At 51.7% G+C, this 18,240-nt stretch overlaps 1 protein-coding gene across 1 annotated transcript; it reads left to right on the top strand.

Moving 5' to 3' along the window:
• Positions 1-191: 191 nt before the first annotated feature.
• On the top strand, positions 192-18,239 carry MPI (mannose phosphate isomerase). The gene is made up of 8 exons (XM_044979233.1): positions 192-349; positions 3,191-3,318; positions 4,035-4,235; positions 6,252-6,393; positions 7,246-7,428; positions 10,729-10,902; positions 13,021-13,229; positions 14,824-18,239. Exons 1-8 carry the CDS (start codon positions 334-336, stop codon positions 15,040-15,042), a joined length of 1,272 nt encoding a protein of 423 aa, XP_044835168.1. The 5' UTR covers positions 192-333; the 3' UTR covers positions 15,043-18,239.
• Position 18,240: the final 1 nt, after the last annotated feature.

Below are 18,240 nucleotides of genomic sequence, written 5' to 3'. Positions count from 1 at the left end.
GTATCTGGGGGAAGAGTTGCCCCCCCCCCGTAGGAACCCGCATGCACAGAGCAGGGAGTCCCCCCCCCCCCGTACTCATGCGGACCCTGCCCACGCTGGGTGAACAATGGGTCCTGGCGCCACGCCCCCAACTCGAACCCTGACTGGGGGGCCGCGTGAGCCGACGAGACCGGGCTCCGCCCCATCCTGCTGCTGGGCTTCAGGCGAGGAACTACCTCTCCCAGCGTGCCCGGGGCGGGAGGGGGCGTGCCCGCCGCTCCATCCCGGATCCCCCCTCTCTCGGCTGGCGGGGCGGTGCAGTGCAGGCTGGGGAAGAGGGCACCAGGCGGAGCTATGGCGGAGCTGAGAGGTGAGCGGCGGCCGGGGCCGAGCCGGCTCCGGCGGGGATGCCGGGAGGGTGGGTCCCATGGCGTTGGGGAAGGGGCTGCAGGGGTTGCTGGGCTAGAACCGGCCCCCGCTGCTCAGACACCCCCCGCCCCGGGGATGCGCCTCCCCCGCGGCAGTGTCTGGGGGCAGCGGCCGGCTCCCCGCAGAGCGAGGCACATGGCACCTCCTGCTCCGGCAGGGAATCCGCCGGCACAGGCTGCTCCTCGCGGCACAGCCAGGCGTCCCTGGGGCTGGGGGCGGGGCTGGGGCAGGACGCCTGGGTTCTATTCCTGGGTCTCGCATGGAAGGCTTATTGATGGGGGGAAGGGCTGAGAGGCAGGACTCCTGGATTCTCTTGGTGAGTGGGAAGGGAAGGTAGAGGGACTCCTGGGTTCTATGCCTGTTCCTGGAAAGGGAGTGGGGTCTGTTGGTTTGTGGGGAGGGGCTGGGGGGTCTGGACTCTTGGGTTCTATTCTTGAGTGCTGCTGATTTCCACATGTGGTGTTGGTCCAGCATCTCAGTACTTCCGTTTGTGTGTGGAAAATGGGTATAATGGTCCTTGCCCACACCTCCACCAGCCACAAAACTGCCACGCAAGAGACAAACAGTAGCTTGCTGGTTCAGGCACCCCACTGGAAGGTGGGAAGTCCTGGGTTCAGGCCCCCTGCTCCAGTCACTCTTTAATTATTTACCCACAGTGGAACAGCTTGAACAGGAGAGACTGAGGGACCCCCCACAATATATATATGGGGTATATCAGAATAACTCATAGCTCAGTGCTCATAGCGCCGACAGGTGGGAGATGCCTGTTCACATCATTTCTTGTCAGCATCTCCCATTGATAGTTGTAGGCGGCCCCTCGCCTAGCATGCCGGCTTTTGTGGATCGCATTCTAAGGCACCTACCTCCACTCGTTGTATAGGAGCCTAGTGGCCCAACAGCTTTGTGGATCACAGTGCCGTTCCTGCGATTTTCTAGGTGCCATGATGATCAGTGTGTCTACGTTCCTTGGTCGCTCCCACCCTCTTTGTCTATCCAGGCTCTCATGTGGTCCCCATCATTGTAGCATATGAGAGTTAAAGAAATGTTTGGTTGATTTTTTTTTTTTTTTTGATGAAAGCTTAAGTTCTGCAGGAATCAATGGCTTTGCTTACTCCTCTTCCTTGTCCCTTTCCACTTGTTAGGGAAGTTTCCTGCTTAGCACTAGCAAGTAGAGTTTTCAAGGCCTACCAGGGATGCCATGTCCTGCGTGAGCACTTGATAAGTCCAAGAATGCAGGTTCAGCCAAGCCTGCAAAGTCTGCTTAGGACCCTGAAGATTAAAGATTGTGCCATCAGCAACATGGTGCATGAGGTGGAGTGGAAGCCAGCTCACTTTCCCACAGCTGTATGGGCTGTGCAATGACAGTAAACACACATCTTTGTCTGGCTCAGCAGGCGTGACTCAAAGATGAGCAGGGGGCAGATCTGGGGTGTGAGGATGCCGTATTTAGCCAGTCACACGTTAAACCACATTGGGGAGGAAGTTTGGCCAGTTTTGGAGCTGGAGGCTCTTGGAGTAGTTGAATGACTTACGCTGGGGCACAGATTTTTCACCGTCATTTGTTGTTCTAAACTGAAATTGTCTTGTAGTGAAACATACTGGACTTTAGGTAGTGGACATGTGTGGAACTGGACTGTGTGGTGCAAGACCAGAGCATGTAGGTTTGGACTGGAGGGTATTGAGGTAGCTAAGGCTCTAAAATCATGAATGGTGTGGAGAAAATGAATAGGGAAGTGTTATTTACCACGAACCAGAGGTCATCCAGTAAAATTAATAGGCAGCAGGTTTAAAACAAACAGAGGGAAACTTCTTCACACAACACACAGTCATCTTGTAGAACTCGTTGCCAAGGGATGTTATGAAGGCCAAAAGTATAACTGGGTTAAAAAAAGAATTAGATAAGTTTATGGAAGATTGGTCCACCCATAGTTATTAGCCAAGATGGGCAGGGATGCAACTCCATGCTCTGGCATCCCTAAACCTCTGACTGCCAGAAGCTGGTACTGGGTGACAGTGGGTGGATTGCTCTGTATAACTGTTCTGTTCATTCATTCTCTCTAAAGCATCTGCTACTGGCCGCTTTCGGAAGACAGGATACCGGGCTAGATGGATCAGTACGGCCGTTCTTGTGGTCTTATGATCTGACTTGGAGGAGCTGTAGAACCATGCCATTAGCATGTGCTCAATGATGTGCAAAATGCATCATCACTGCTCCAAGGATTGTGTGCTCTAAATTAGAGACGCAGGATCATTCAGACATATGACAATGCGCCTAGGGCTACTGTAATACAACTAATTCTGATAATCCATCATTTTCTCTGGTGGATGTTGTTTAAAAGTCTTAATGGAAGAAGTGAGTTTTCAGGAGGGGCAAGTGGTTGGGTGTATGGGAGAGGAAGACTGTTCTGAGTGTGAGGAAGAGCATAGGAGGAAGCATGAGGATGAGCATGGGAGAAGGATACAGAGAGCAGTTAGGGGTCAGGATAAGTTGTGCAGAGACCTAGAGATGATGAGCTTGAATTTGATGGAGGTGCTGAAAGAGGAATGGGGATGGGATGGTGCATTTATCTGAGCAGCAGCATTTTGGAGGGGGTAGCTTCCCAGAGGAGAGAAGGTTGCAGCAGTGGAAGCAAGTGGTGAGGGGCGGTGTCAAAATATGGGCAGGAATTTTAGCAGGGGGAGCTGAGTGACCGGGAGTTTGCATTGTCAGGCCATTTTGTGAGCCGGTGATTTTTGCCTGTTGTGTCCTTGGATAACCCTTTGTTTTTGTGTGTTTGCTTAGTGTTTCCCCTCTCCTGCGTTGTGCAGAAATATGCCTGGGGGAAGATCGGCCTGGACAGCGAAGTGGCCAAGCTGCTGGCTAGCAGTGATCCACTGGCCCAGATTGATCCAGACAAGCCATATGCTGAGGTAAGCCCCCAGCTCCCTCCGTCTGCCAGTCTTCTGTGGCACAGGTTTTGCTGAGATCCCAGAGTCAGGCACTTTCCCTCTCCTATCTCAACCCTCATGACTGAGGCCAAACGTTGGCTTCTTCCTTTAGAACACTGAAGCTATTACGCGCATGAATAGCATCTACAGTGGCAATGGCAAGAATGCACTTGATCCTCATGCTTCAGGGCATAAGCAGATCACCAGCTGGGGTCAGGCAGGAATTTGAATCCCTTTTCCTTTCTCTTCACTGCAGTGCAATGACTGACAGAATCTGTGAAGGGGTGGGTGGGGATGGGGGACTTCGGCTTTGTTTGAAGCATTGCATATCTGGATTGAGCAGTGATCTGCACCACTATGGCAATTCTTGTGTTTCAAAAGGTACTGAGGAGAAGATCAAGATCAAGCCTGGCAGATCAGACCTCTGTATACTTTGACCTAGCTGGGAGATTAGGAAATAATTATAGGTGGGTGGATGGGAGAGACGCGCTTAGAAGCTAAGGGGGATGCTGATATTCAATCTGACCTGTAGCAGGAAGCGAGAGCTGAGAACTCAAGTACAGACAACCCTACCTCCTTTCCCCCTCTCCTTGAACCTGCCTATTTGGCCTGTCTTTTAAGCCGGTTGAGAGCCATGCTGGAGATGCTAATGGCTTTGTCCTGTCCCTTTTTTTCCACCCCACAAATGCCTGTTCCAGCTCTGGATGGGAACCCACCCTAGAGGCGACGCTGTTATTCTGGATAATCGAATTCCCCAGAAGACCTTAGGACAATGGATAGCAGATAATCCTGGATGCCTGGGATCCAAGGTCAAGGAGACCTTCCAGGGCCAGTTGCCTTTCCTATTCAAAGTGCTGTCGGTTAACACAGCCCTGTCCATCCAGGCCCATCCTAACAAGGTAAGAAGCTGTTCTGAACCCCCTCTGAGTGCACTGCTGGGTCCTTGTAGGCAGCCTCTCTGCAGATGTCACTGATGTAAGCTGTGCTGCTGAGTCGGGCCTGCTCTTGTGGCATGACACTCAGGAGTGCACCACGTTCATGGTCCCCTACCCACTGAGTTCTGGAATGGTTGCCATGGTCCCCTACCCATTGAGTTCTGGAATGGTTGCCATGGTCCCCTACCCACTGAGTTCTGAAATGGTTGCCATGGTCCCCTACCCATTGAGTTCTGGAATGGATGCAGATGCTGCCAGCACCTGGCTGTTGCACTCCATGCCCAGAGGCTGCTAAGTAATTGCCAGAGCATAGCTAAACACAGACCTTGCTCCAAAGCCAGTGCAGATACAAAAACAAAACCCCCTTTAATTTGCACTCATCCAACCCCCCTGGGATGAGATGCACCTTGTGTCTTACCCAGATGGGTGCCACAGATATGCTGTGGTGGCTGGAGGGGAAGAACACGGCACGACCTTTAGGTCTTGGCAACACGGCAGGGCCCCTTCTCATCAGATCATATTGTATTTTGACCCCAGTGATCTCAATGGCTGTGACTGAGCATGGAGCACATGGCAGAGTAGCTCTATGTTAGAACAGGTCATTCAGTAAAACACTTTCACTGCTTCTCCCGAGTTGCTTCCCTCAGTATAGGGACACGCACAGTGCTATGCACAGAAATAAAAATAATGGGAACATTATTGTCCTCTGCCCCGTCTAGAGTCTACACAACAGGCTGCAGTTGAAGTAGCGCCCATTCAGGTGTAATGGAAGGCCTAGGTGTCTACTTCAGCATCAGTCTTCTTTGAGCTTTTGCCTGTTACAACCGGCCCAGTCAGGCCACCTGAGCAGTTAGTGCCGGTCTGGCATGTAGCGCAGTAAGCGTGATCTGGCTCTGGCAGCGCCCCTATGTACGCTGCTGCTTTGTACGACTATGAATTGTAATAGCTTAATGCAGATCAGCCAATGTATGTTGTGTACGAGGGGCTTTAAACATAAGGCAACAGTTCTGTTGGTCATAAACTTTTGTTAAAAGCTCTTTGTACAAAACCTAAATGTTGGGCTTGAATCAGCCACTGGGTGTCGTGGCCAGGTCTGATTGCTCGGTTGAGGAGCTGTTTTATTGCTCCATAACAAGAAGAGGGCATTAGGGCAATGAAACGTTCCTTTTTGCCTCATAAGGCTCAGCCCTCAGATGTTTGTTCTCCACCCATTTCTTGGGGAGGAAATAACTCTGAATGAAGCACAGGAGAACTTCTAAGCTCATCTTGGGTAGAGCATGGGGCTGGAGCTCTCACTGAGGGGTGGTAAGTGCTCTGATCTCAGCAACTAGTTCCCATCTGATACCAAAAATCAGCTTTAAATTAGAAATGCAGAAAGAATCATTTGACAGGAAGCCCTCAGCTCAGCAGCAAGTGCTACTGCTGAGACCCCTCTGTTCAGCCTGGTAAGACGTGCACAGTGGAATAAACCCAGGGGACATAAGCCCAGCCCTTGCTACCATGTGCTTGTATCCCAGATCTCCCTGGTGCTGCAGCGTTGCTGTGTCTGCTGGCTGCGCTTGCATTTCCTCTGTCCTGTGTTTTTAAATGTGCAGTCGCTGTGCTGAAGTGCCCTGGTGGGGGCCGCAGCAGTGGGCAGAGAAGGGAGGTAGATGGGGGGGGGGGGGGAGATGTTTAGCTAGTTGAGCATTCGGGCGGAAGCCTAGCCCATAGCTAGCCGTAGCCCCTCTCGGGGAAGCCAGGAGGATGGTGCATAGTGAGGGAGCCCAGGGAGCGAGAATTCTGACAGGGGTGAGTCACTCTGACTCCTTGGGCAGGACTGACTCTCCTCATTGAATCCATTTGCTGGCGTACCCGCAGCCGGGTGGGATCTCTTCCCCAGGATGCAGCCTGCCAGTGCATGAGCTGGCGCCGAGGGACCTGGCTGTCGAGGAGGGATCGCCCGGACTCTGACTTTTTGTCCTCGTCTCCCCTCTCTAGGAGCTGGCGGGGAAGCTTCACGCCCAGTTTCCCGAGCACTATCCAGATGCCAATCACAAGCCAGAGATGGCCATTGCACTGACCCCCTTCCAGGGCATGTGCGGCTTCCGGCCCGTGGAGGAAATTGTGGCTTTTCTCCAGAGTAAGCACCAGGTGGCGCTGCTGGCTGGGGATGTGCTGGGCAGGGCAGGACTGAGGGGCTAAAGAGATCCCAAGTGTGGGGCTGCCAGCTTGAGTGACAACATCCGAGTTGGAGGAAGGAGGAAGGGTCAGATGCTGTGGGGCCGGGGCAGCGGGAGGCTGAGCACTTGTAAGGGTTAATAAGATCCCCTTCAGTGTATCCCTGCAGCTGGGCTGGGCATATCATCCTCCAGCCCCTGGCGGTGTCACTCCAAGCAGAGCCCTGCAGGAAGGAGAAATGCCAACGCATAAGGCCTGGTGCAGTGGTCCCAGAAGCCGAGCTCCAGGCTGCGAGGAGACCCAGGCTTGCACTCCCCTCTCGCTGGGGCTGATCACTCTGACCAGTCATGAATATGGGGGCTGCTCCATTGCTGAGCCCCTTGCCCCCAGGGGAAGCTGCCTTCTGCCAGATGTAATGAGCAGCTCATTTGCTGCCCTAGCTTCGTAATGCAGAACATCACCTGGGAAAGGCTCAGCGGAGCAGCTTGGAGACACTAAGCCGGACAGGACCTGGGGCTAGCACCTTTGTGTTAGCAGTTACTTGATCCCTTTTGCAGGTGCCTAAAACAGAGACTGAAATGCCTAAGTGTGCACCAGAGTGCAAAGCTGGGCCCAGGGAACGCAGTGATGGGGCAGGGGCTCCTGGCTTCTATGGCCTGCTTTGCCGCTGCCATGCTCCGTGACCATAAGCCAAATGCTTTGTAGAAGGGGACGTGGTGTTAGCAGCCCATCCCTGCGGGGTAGCTGAGTGGGTGGGTTTGCCCCTGCTATCGTACCCCAGCCCAGGCTCCTGACAGGCGTCTGCTCTTTGCAGAGGTCCCCGAGTTCCGGGCGCTGATTGGCAACGTGGCAGCGGAGCAGCTGGAGCGCAGTGTGTGCAATGACCCCCGAGGCGTGTCTGCCGCGCTGCGGATCTGCTTCACCAGGATGATGAAGAGTGAAAAGAAGGTCTTTGTGGACCAGCTGAATATGCTGGTGAAGAGGATTTCCCAGGAAGGTTTGTTCTGCGTCTGTCTGCGATGTGGAGAGCCCCTCTGGTTGGGTCACTCTGAGTTCAGTCCCCTTCTGGGGTAACAAAGGTCCAAACAAAGTTCTTTCACCTCACTTGGGCTCCTCCTCAGCCCGCCTTCTGGGCTCCCTTTATCCCCAAGTACAGAGACCCAAAGTGCTGACTCCTGGTGTCCTTCCAGCCCTATGCCAGGACTTGCTCCCTAGAGTTCCTTCACCAAACTCAATTCTCTGCCCCTTTGGGAGGCCCGGGTGCTTACCAGGCTGCCACCTGACCTCCAGTGTCCTGCCCTCTAAGGCTGGGAGGCAGCTAACTGTGGCCTAGGCAGGGCTGATTGAACAGGGCTGGCCAGCGCCTAGCCTTTAAAGGGACAGGCCACTCTGGAACAGGAGCTATATGAGACAGAGCCCCTGAGCCTGACCATTTTCCCCACCATACAACCCCTGAGAGGGCGGATCAGCTGAGCGCACCGTGGGGGGTGTGGTCCCTGATTGCTTGGGGGCGTTAAAGATCCTAAGTCACTTGTGAGAAGCATGTGTAGCCCTGGCGTCCTGGCTGCTATCAGTCTTGGGTAACTACGCTCTGCCCTGTGATTTTTAGCTGGGTCTGACACCTCTTCACTCCCTGCCCTGGAAAGCTTTGCTGGTGTTCGCACGCCTGAAGTGGCTGCAGTTCAGCCCCTCCCTCTGTATTTGAACAGGCACCGTGTAAGTTGCCCTGGAGCGATACCACCTGGAAAGGCCTCTGAGTTCAGCACTGAACACGATTAACGTTATGGCCTGGGGACAAAGCCAGGGGCTTCAGATCCTGCCCTGTGTATAGTTTATCCAGTAAAAATAAACTGAGTGGAGCAGCCATATGGGCCTGGAAGGCGCATGTGCATTTATACCAAAGAGTAACAAGCGTGGAGAGGATTTTGCCTCCTACCCTCCCTGCACCAGCAGGGCAAAGCTCTGAGCACTCTTGGCTGGAGCTTGTTATATCCCAGCGTGGTCTTTCCCGTCAAGACTGATCTGCTCCTCGAACCAACCCAGCGAGTGTTCGCCCAACAAGCGGTAGGAGAGGAGCGTCAGTCTGTCTGGCCTGGCCCACGACTGGGAGCGAGGGCAAACTGTCAAGAAGCAGGGCACAAATCCCGAATTAGCTGTGAGTTCTATACCTAGATTTCACCAACCACCTCACAAGTGGGAACTTGTAAAGCCCTAGAACAGCCTTAACATGGAGTTTCAGACAGTCCCCCGGGGCACTCTGGGTTATCTTGCAAGCCTGCCTTATGCCAAAATTCCCAACAGTATCCAGGTTACTCCCCGTCCTAAAGGACCAGTCACTTGTCCCAGGTCAATTGTACCTTAAACCTCTTACCCAGAGGCAATGCTTGTAGCCGTCCTGTGATAAACTAACCAAAGATTTATTAACTAGGGAAAAGAAATGAGTTATTTACAAGGTTAAAGCAGGTAAACATACACACACACACAAGAGTTACAGTTTTAAGTTTCAAATGGTAACAGATGCGTGCGGTCATATGCAAGCTCTATATATCCTCTAGGGCTAACCCAAGCCAAGCATAGCTTGCTTATGCTTAGAAATATTGCCCTCTCTGAATTCCAGGCACCATAGTGATAATTCCTCCTCGGCAGGGATTTTTGTGCTCTTCCCCCAGGTTTGAAGCTGTGATGGGATGAGGGCTTGTGCACATCCCCTCTTCACGGGCGTGGGGAGAGCAATCAACAAAATCTTTTGTCGACTGATGTTGCACAGTGGCTTGTCTGGTGTCTAGAGGCCAGGCTGGGGAGAGATGACACCTCTTGTGGTAAACTAGCACTTCACACTTGGTGATGCATCTCTCCTGACTGGGTTTTTTTTACACTTACTTACCCATTACCTTATACGGGGGGTACAGATACTACAAGTAGGATTAATGCAGGCAGCAGCCTACAAGCATTCCATACAATCTAAACACTAACCCATTCTAGAACTCTAGTATCTGTTTTAACTGTCGTAACCCACAGGGGAGCCAGACTGGTTTCCAGCTCTGCATTTGTCAGTGTGCAATGAGGCCTGGGCCTTGGCATGAGTTGGCCCCCAAGCTTATGCCAGATCTTCATCAGTCTCTTTCCTCCGGGTTGCTGGGGCTCTGTCGGGGAGGCTCCCAGAGCGGAAATACAAAGGAGCCCTTTTATTCCAATGGAAGGGAAGCGTGAGCCAAGCCAAAGAGGCCTCCTTTCTAACGAAGGCGTTTCAGGTCAACTGAGGCTACCCCAGCCTCTGCTCCAGCAGGAGGGGGAGAGGAGGAGGATCAGCTCCAAAAGGATACCCCTCAAACAGCCATTCTTGGGTGGGGGAGAATGCCCGTCCTGACCTACTCCCCACTGGAAGAGGAGGGAGGGGTTGAAGTGGAAAATGGGGGGTGGGATATGGAGATGAGTATCTGTCCCTGGAAGCCCACCTTCCTCCTCTCCTTCCCTGGGAGGACTGGGACATGGGAAGGAAAGGATGGACCCGCTGGATGCTGGGGAGAGTGCCTGGGGAGAGCTGGGCGTAAGGCAGGGAGAGGGGTGAGGGTGGCGTGTGTGTGGAATGGGCATGTGGGCGGAGGGTTTTGGAAGTGGAGTGAAGGGGTGGGTCCAGGTGCGTGGTGATGTATCGTAGCTGGCAGGGTTTGTGTCTGGGGGGGTGGGGAGTAAGCATTTCTTCTATCCAGGAGATGCCCCTGTGGGAGAGAACAGGCCACTGGCAGTCTCTCTCCACTGCCATCGATTGTTGGGTTTAGTGAGACAGGGTGGGGTGGGTGGCCTGTGATCTACCGGAGGTCAGGCTAGGTGATCAGTTCCTTCTGGCCTTATACTCTGACTGTATGATCCTGCTGTCCCCAGGCAGTGGCATGGGAAAAACACGCCAGCCCACCCATCCTTCCCCTAGAGCAGAGCCTGGGAACATTAGACCCTGTGTCTCTGGAAGTGGATGGATCTGGGTGAGGCTCATGTGGCTAATGAGGTCTGACTCGTAATCACACCCAGGCAGGTTGGATCCCTCATTGGCCACCTGTCCTTGCTCGTCCCATCTCTGGGGATCTAGAGGGACTTGGACACGCAGCTGGAACTGCCTAGGCCTGCTCTGGCCTCCTGATGAGGAGGGTTTGGGGGAACCCCAAAGCCGCTGGCACCTGACCCCTGGGCTGGCAGCAGTGGGCTGACCCCACTGGAGGGCTGTAAGCAAAGCAGTGGCTCTCGCCGAAGGGACTAAGTTGTGGGGCTGCTGCTAACCTGTCTTTGCTCTTGTCCCCCACAGTTGCTGCGGGGAAGGACACCACGGGGAGCAGCGGGAAGCTGCTGCTGCAGCTCCACTCACAGTTCCCGGGAGACATCGGCTGCTTTGCCATTTACTTCCTGAACCTGGTGATGCTGCAGCCAGGGGAGTCTATGTTCCTGGGAGCCAACGAGCCTCATGCCTACCTCTATGGAGGTGAGATTGAGTGGCGGCTGGGCAGGTGGGGCGGCGTCTGTGTTCCTGTGCTAAGCCAATGCCATTGAGACGGTTCTGAATAATAGCATTTGTGGTTCTCCTAATTGGTGGATATTGACTCCTATAATGGGTTGGGCACTTTGTAACCCTGGCTACAGTAAAACTGCCACTGCCAATCATCATGATCCATGACTTATGTTGTTCTCCAGGTTACACCTTATCTAAAGCACCCTGCCTTGGCCATTGCGGGATATCAAACTAGGTGGCTTGTTGGCTTTTCTGAGCGTGGTCGCCACTAAGTGTCTCCATGGAGGATGGAGTGAAAGGCTGCCGCTCGTATCAATGCATTGTGGAGGGAGGTGTTTCAGGCTTAAGATTGCCACCTGCTCCCTTACTCTGTAGGTGCCCAGCCTGGTGTTGACAGCAGCTGTTTGTGGGGAGGAAGTGTTAGCCGTGTTAGTCTGTATCAGCAAAAACAACGCGGAGTCCTTGTGACATCTTAGAGACTAACAAATTTATTTGGGCATAAGCTTTCGTGGGCTAGAACCCACTGCATCAGGTGCATGGAGTGGAAAATACAGGAGCAGCTATAAATACAGGAAAGGATGGGGGTTGCTTTACCAAGTGTGAGGTCAGTCTAATGAGATAAATCAGTTAACAGTTGGATACCAAGGGAGGAAAAATAACTTTTGAAGTGGTAAGAGAGTGGCCCATTACAGACAGTTGACAAGAAGGTGTGAGTAATAGTAGGGGGAAATTAGTATTGGGGAAATTAAGTTTAGGTTTTGTAATGACCCGACCACTCCCAGTCTTTATTCAGGCCTAATCTGATGGTATCCAATTTGCAAATTAATTCCAGTTCTGCAGCTTCACATTGGAATCTGTTTTTGAAGTTTTGTTGTTGAAGAATTGCCACTTTTAGGTCTGTTACTGAGTGACCAGAGAGACTGAAGTGTTCTCCTATTGGGTTTTGAATGTTATGATTCCTGATGTCAGATTTGTGTGAATAGATATGTGGACAGAGTTGGCACCGGGGTTTGTAGCAGGGTTTGGTTCCTGGGTTTGTGTTTTTGTTGTGTGGTGTGTAGTTGCTGGCCAGTCCTCGCCTACAGACAGCCCCCCAACCTGAAGCAAATACTCATCAGCAACCACACACCACACAACAAAAACACCAACCCAGGAACCAAACCCTGCTACAAACCCCGGTGCCAACTCTGTCCACATAGCTATTCAAGGGACACCATCATAGGACCTACCACATCAGCCATGTTCACCTGCACATTGGGCTCATTCACCTGCACATCTACCAATGTGATATATGCCATCATGTGCCAGCAATGCCCCTCTGCCATGTACATTGGCCAAACCAGACAGTCTCTATGCAAAAGAATAAATGGACACAAATCTAACATCAGGTATCATAACATTCAAAAACCAGTAGGAGAACACTTCAATCTCTCTGGTCACTCAACAACAGACCTAAAAGTGGCAATTCTTCAACAACAAAACTTCAAAAACAGATTCCAATGTGAAGCTGCAGAACTGGAATTAATTTGCAAACTGGATACTATGAGATTAGGCCTGAATAAAGACTGGGAGTGGTTGGGTCATTACAAAACCTAAACTTAATTTCCCCAATCCTGATTTTCCCCCTACTGTTACTCACACCTTCTTGTCAACTGTATGTAATGGGCCACTCTTACCACTTCAAAAGTTATTTTTCCTTCCTTGGTATCCTGCTGTTAATTGATTATCTTGTTAGACTGACCTTGCACTTGGTAAAGTAACCCCCTTCCTTTCATGTATTTATACCTGCTCCTGTATTTTTTACTTCATGCATCTGATGAAGTGGGTTCTAGCCCACAAAAGCTTATGCTCAAATAAATGTTGGTCTCTAAGGTGCCACAAGGACTCCTCATTGTTTTTTCTCTTACTCAGTGTCTCTGACATGATGGGATGGCACATTTCCCTGAGCCAAGCATCCCTAGTCTTTCCCTCAGTGAAGGACGGAGCTGGAGCCTGCTGGAGCTGAAGTCAGATACCTGGCTTCCCCAGAGATGCTCTCTGATCGGCAGGGTCCCACCTTCTTGCACTGACACTGAGCTCCTTGCTCCCCAGACTGCATCGAATGCATGGCATGCTCCGACAACACCGTGCGAGCAGGCCTGACGCCCAAATTCATTGACGTGCTCACCCTGTGTGAAATGCTGAACTACACCCCAGCACCCAGCAGCTCCAAGGTCTTTGCCCCCATGCAGAGCCGCTTGGATCCCTGTGTCTACCTCTACGACCCGCCTGTGCCAGACTTCACTGTCATGAAAATAGAGGTGAGTGGGGACCCCTGGATCAGCAGATTAACGGGGAGGGGAGCCTAGTAGCAGCATCAGACATCTCCTCCAATGGCAGCAAGCAGAGATAGCATCCTTGCCTTTGGCTCTCTAGCAACTTGTCCATTCCCGTCAACGAGCAGCAGTAAGTGGTTTTGCAAAGAACTAGAGCTAAAGCTAAGCCTCCCTTGCCAAAGGCCATGTCACCGTGACATGGGGTGGGAGGGAAGAGACTTCCCAGTCAAGGAGGGGAAAAAAGCACATACGTCAGTTGGGCTGCCCATTAACATCCGACGCTTATCCCCTTCCCCCCAATGCTGTGACCTGGGATGAGATCACTGCATCCCCCTTCCCTCCCACCCCCTGTACTAGAGGTAGCATCACGGGGTCAGCTGAGCTGGGACAAGCCACACTGTGACTCTGAGCCCATAAGGCAATGGGATTAGGGGAGCAATGATACTCAGACCTCAGTGGTTCAGGCCCATTAGTGACCAACATTACCCAAAAGAGCCATAGTAGTAGCTGGCTATAATACTCTATAGTCCTATTTAAACAGTACGATGGGAAATATTTAGGTTTGTTTTTTTTCCTCGAGAGAGAGAGAATTATTCTCACAGCAAATAAGTTAATAATTTAATGCAAGTTGATAACTTAATTGGTTAATAACATAGTAAAAGCATCCTGATTGGTTGTTAACTTAGACTGGCTAATAATTAAATCAGTGTTTTAATATCAAGCCCTGCGAAGAGCCCCAGGAGACATGTGAAAGAGCCACTTGCGGCTCCTGAGTATCACTGGCCTGAGCTAGCTGGCTCTGGGACAGGTGATGGAGTGTGTCTGCCCAGCCTGCCCCCTGAAGCCAGAGTATCCCATGTCCTCCAGTGAGCTTTGCTTTCTGTGCCTCTGGGTCCTGCTCCGTTTCACCCTCCCCCGTCCTGCTGCTGCGGCTGGTGTTGGCACGTTTCGTTTCGCTTTGAATGCAGAGTTCGGGGAGATATGCCCACCTCTTTCCTGGGTCACGTTATCAGCTCTTCTTCCCGGGCCTGAAAGCTGCAGCCAGAGGGGGAAGCCAAGCCCCAGTCTGAGCAGCGCTAGGATGTGCTAAACAAAGCAAGCATCTCTCTTTGCTCAGTGCTCGGCATGGTGTCAGAGCTAGAATGCCACGCAGAGCTGAGACCTGGGGGTGTTTAGCCAGGCCTCATGCTTGCAGTTGAGGGAGGTGATGATAGGCAGCACTGCTGTTGGGTTTTCCCTCTTCCTGCTGTGTTCTACCATTCACTTGTCTCCCTCCCTCTCCTGGTGCTGTCTCAGCTGCACAGGCATCGTTGGCTGCTCACCTCTCAACAGGGTGGTGGTGAAGGAGCTAGAGACTGACTCCAACACCTGGAGCGGCCATTCTGAGTTATGCTGTGATCTCCCAGGTCTCATGGGGCTTGGGCTGCTGTGAGCAGAGGCAGGCTCCAGAGTTAAGTCACTGTGCCATGGGTCGTCTGAGATACGAGTGCAAGTGCTTCCTGCGTCCTTGAGGAGGCAGAAACTTGGATAGGAATTTGAGCCAGACTTTGTTTCCATGGCAAATGTGTTTCCATTGCAGATTCCCTCCTCTATTAAGCTGTACCTCATCTCAGCCATCGACTCTGCCAGTATCCTGCTGGTGATCCAAGGCACGGCCGTGGGCACCTCCACCGCTGCCATTTCTGAAATGACCCTGCGCCGGGGCTCAGTGCTCTTCATCTCTGCCAATGAGAGCGTCTCCCTGCACCTGTCCTCCCTAGATGGAATGCTGCTCTTCCGAGCCTGCTGCCTCCTCTAGCCTGGGACACTTGGCACCTACCCTGCTGTGACTCCACTTAGAATAGATAGAAACTGGCCTGTGCAAACTAGACTTGCACATGATGGGTTAGCCTGAAACTTGCCCACATACCACTGTGTCCAAACCTAAAGCAGCAGGGTCCCAATCTGTAGAAGCAGCAACTCCAACTCCCATCCCCTGCCTTGCCTCTCTTCAACTCCCAGCATTAAATGAAGTGCTGGGAGGAAGAGTCCATTACCTTCCCCCCCTCCCATTATGTAACACTGTAGAGGGAGCTGCTCTCATGTCTGCTCCAAGTGGATACAGAGAGTAGTAGGTGAGTTTCTCTAACATAGTGCATCCTGTAGTGCCAGCAGAGCATTACGTGCACTGCGACATCTGGTCCTTTTGGTCTCAAGTGGGCCATGGAGTTGTAGCTGGAAGGGGGTGAGGGGGACGTGGCTGGGATTTGTATGGTGGTAAGATGCATGTATACTATTAAGATAGCTCCGAAAGGGACTCCTCCCACAACTGGAAAGCACAGTACTGCAAGGGAATGCTGGTGAGTTCCTGCTCAACGGATGCTGTGCCCACCTGTCCGGGGGGAAGCTATAGAATAAGATTGTTCGGTTGTTGCAGGAAACTGAGTGCTTTTTCTCCTAGCTCGTCAATTTCCATCCCTAGTGATGCAGTTTCAAGCCCCGTGAACGGTTAGCAGTGGAGCCCTTACCCTATTAGATGGGAGTAGGATATTCCCCAGCCATAAGCAGATCCCTGTGCTGTGCAGGGGAGAGATGCTCAAATGAACTCTGTTGAAAGGTTCCATCTCAAGTGGCCTTGATCATCCTGCTGTCTCTTATGGACACGTATTTGAAATAGGTGCTAGGTGTAATGGAGAACTCATGTGGCTCTCACCCCAATCTGTCCAAAGCATTTCCTGCAGCAGCTAGGCTGACAATTGGGATTGAATCTGTGGCTTGTCAAAGTCTCCTCTGTGCCTGCCACATGCTAGCATTATTGACTCATTTTCATGAACAGCAAGTGCATCCGTAAACCCATCAGCCAGCAAACTCTCTCTCCCTTATGCCCACTTTACTGAGCCCCCTGATCTTTGGCCTAAAGCCCTAGTTTGGAGATGGGTATTAGACACTCTGTAGCTACTCTTCCAAAGGCTACAGCACCTGCCCCATCCAGTTGTTTCTGGGGACGATAGTTATTCCATTGTGTGTATGTGCAAATTAGACATTTCTCCTATGGGTAGAGTGTGGAGGAGAGTCGGGGTGGAGTAAGGCTGATAGAGGGCCGGACGTGACCAAATGTGTTTTTGGCAATTAGAGAAGGGGTTGGGGGGTGCAATTCTGAGCTGTACTGGATCAGCCAGACTCTTCATTCGTGCCTTTGTCCACCACTGACAACAGAATTGCCTTGGGCTTAAACTTCCTATCTTCATAACAACAAAAGGAGAGGGGGCTGGGAGACTCCTCCCCTCCAAATTCTGCCCCAGCAAGGCAAATTCCTTAAAGCAAGACAGCAGAGGGGGTGAACTGTGCAGACTGGTAAGGGCCTATCCTGCTCTGAAGCAGGCATCTCAGAGGCTGTGGGGGCTAGGAATTAAGAGCAATGGTCAGCATCAGAACTCCTGAGTTTTATTCCTGCTTCTGCCTCGCTGTAGGATTGTCAGCAAGTCATTTAACTTCTGTACCTCCATCCCCTACCCTGTAAAATGAGACTAGCTGATCTACCTCACCGGGGTGTTGAGGCTGCACGGATGAATGTTTGAAGTGCTTGGAGCTCCTTGGCTGGAACGTGCTATATGAGTAAAGTATTATCCTTGCCCGTCACGGGGAAACAGTCTTTAGCTGTCCCCCCTCCTCTCAGCCAGACTAATCCCCACTAGCTCTGCTGCACTGGAACTGTGTTTAGATTGCTGGAGCCTAGTGCTGAAGGGGGAAGCTTGAAGGGTGGTTAGTTCAGTTTGCTGAACCCAACAGGTTGCTCTTGTTAGATTTCATTCAGTTGGTTAGCCATGACTCCCATGGTCACAGGCTAGTGCTATCAGTTATATAGGGCCAGGCTTTCTACAGCCCATTACTCTGTCCCAGCAAGATTGTGACACTACCTAAGCCTGGTGCTATTTCACTGTGCCTACAGCTATAGATATTGACTGTGTGTTATAGTCTAACAGGAGAGGTCATCCCTACAGGGGCAGTTGTTTGCTATGGTGTGGTTGGCTTAAGCTTGCAGGTGACAGTTGCTGGCATTTTTGGTGGGAAGCAATGTGGTTGCATCATTCCACAAGAGAAGAGATGTGCACCTACTCTTGGTGCTAATGTTAAGGGTAGCTTAGGCTTGATTTGTTCACATTTTAATGGCACTCCTAATGTGTAGCCTTTGGACTGTCTTTGCCCCCAGTGTGGTGACTAGGTCAGGCAGCAGCATAGTGACATCAGTATTAAAGAATTCACTTTAGTTTTCCAACCCCAGAATGATCTGCTGGGAACACACAGGCTGCAGCAGCCAGGCTTGTGGGGTAATAAACTTCCACGGGTGGAGTTAATCCTTGTTCTTTCACCTGCCTGTTGCTCATTTCAGTCTTTTAACCATGGAGACTCAGCCAGGGCTCTGTCCCTCTTCAGTTCCTTGTTCTGGTGAGGAGTGGGGGGTTCATCTGTCACTGAACCTAGATTAATCTGACAAGTACTTCCTCAGGACTTAGTCAGAATTACACAGCATCAAACTCCACTCCAGTGGAATAATTCCCTCTTTGTTTAGCTTTAAAGAAACCCCCCTAATTTGATGTAATATTTTAGGCAATTCCTGTGTTGAGAGGGGGGCACAGTGTTTGTTGTACAATGAACCTGAGCTCTTCATTAACTGGATTCATTCTGGAGCCCCAAGGGTTAAATAGGCTCTGCAGGGGTGGGGAAGGAAAGCTGCAGCAAGAACTGAACCCAAGGAGGAGCCAGCCATAGGCATATAACCTGTACTTATGAACCAGTGATGAGTGAGACTTTTCTTCCCACACACCTGGCTGTGCGGGTTTGACGTGTGCACCACATGCTGCTCTACCCAGAGCTATAAATCCATTTAGTAGGGTGGCACGGATGGGGCAGCAATGACAAAGAACCTTGCAGCATGGTATGTCAACAGCTAGGGTATATTCATGGACTGGAATGTTGTAACAAAGAGGAATAAATAAAGAGTCACTGCAGAAGACAG

The sequence above is a fragment of the Mauremys mutica genome, chromosome 11 (assembly GCF_020497125.1).
Source record: "Mauremys mutica isolate MM-2020 ecotype Southern chromosome 11, ASM2049712v1, whole genome shotgun sequence".
Classification (NCBI taxonomy): Eukaryota; Metazoa; Chordata; order Testudines; family Geoemydidae; genus Mauremys; species Mauremys mutica.
Note: the sequence above shows the minus strand (reverse complement) of the source record. Positions and strands in the feature narration are given on the sequence as shown.

Excerpts from the sequence above, each read along its gene's own strand:
- MPI (XM_044979233.1), top strand. Across the intron at positions 6,394-7,245 it reads AATTGTGGCTTTTCTCCAGA|AGGTCCCCGAGTTCCGGGCG; the intron begins GTAAGCACCAGG and ends TGCTCTTTGCAG. Across the intron at positions 10,903-13,020 it reads TCATGCCTACCTCTATGGAG|ACTGCATCGAATGCATGGCA; the intron begins GTGAGATTGAGT and ends CTTGCTCCCCAG.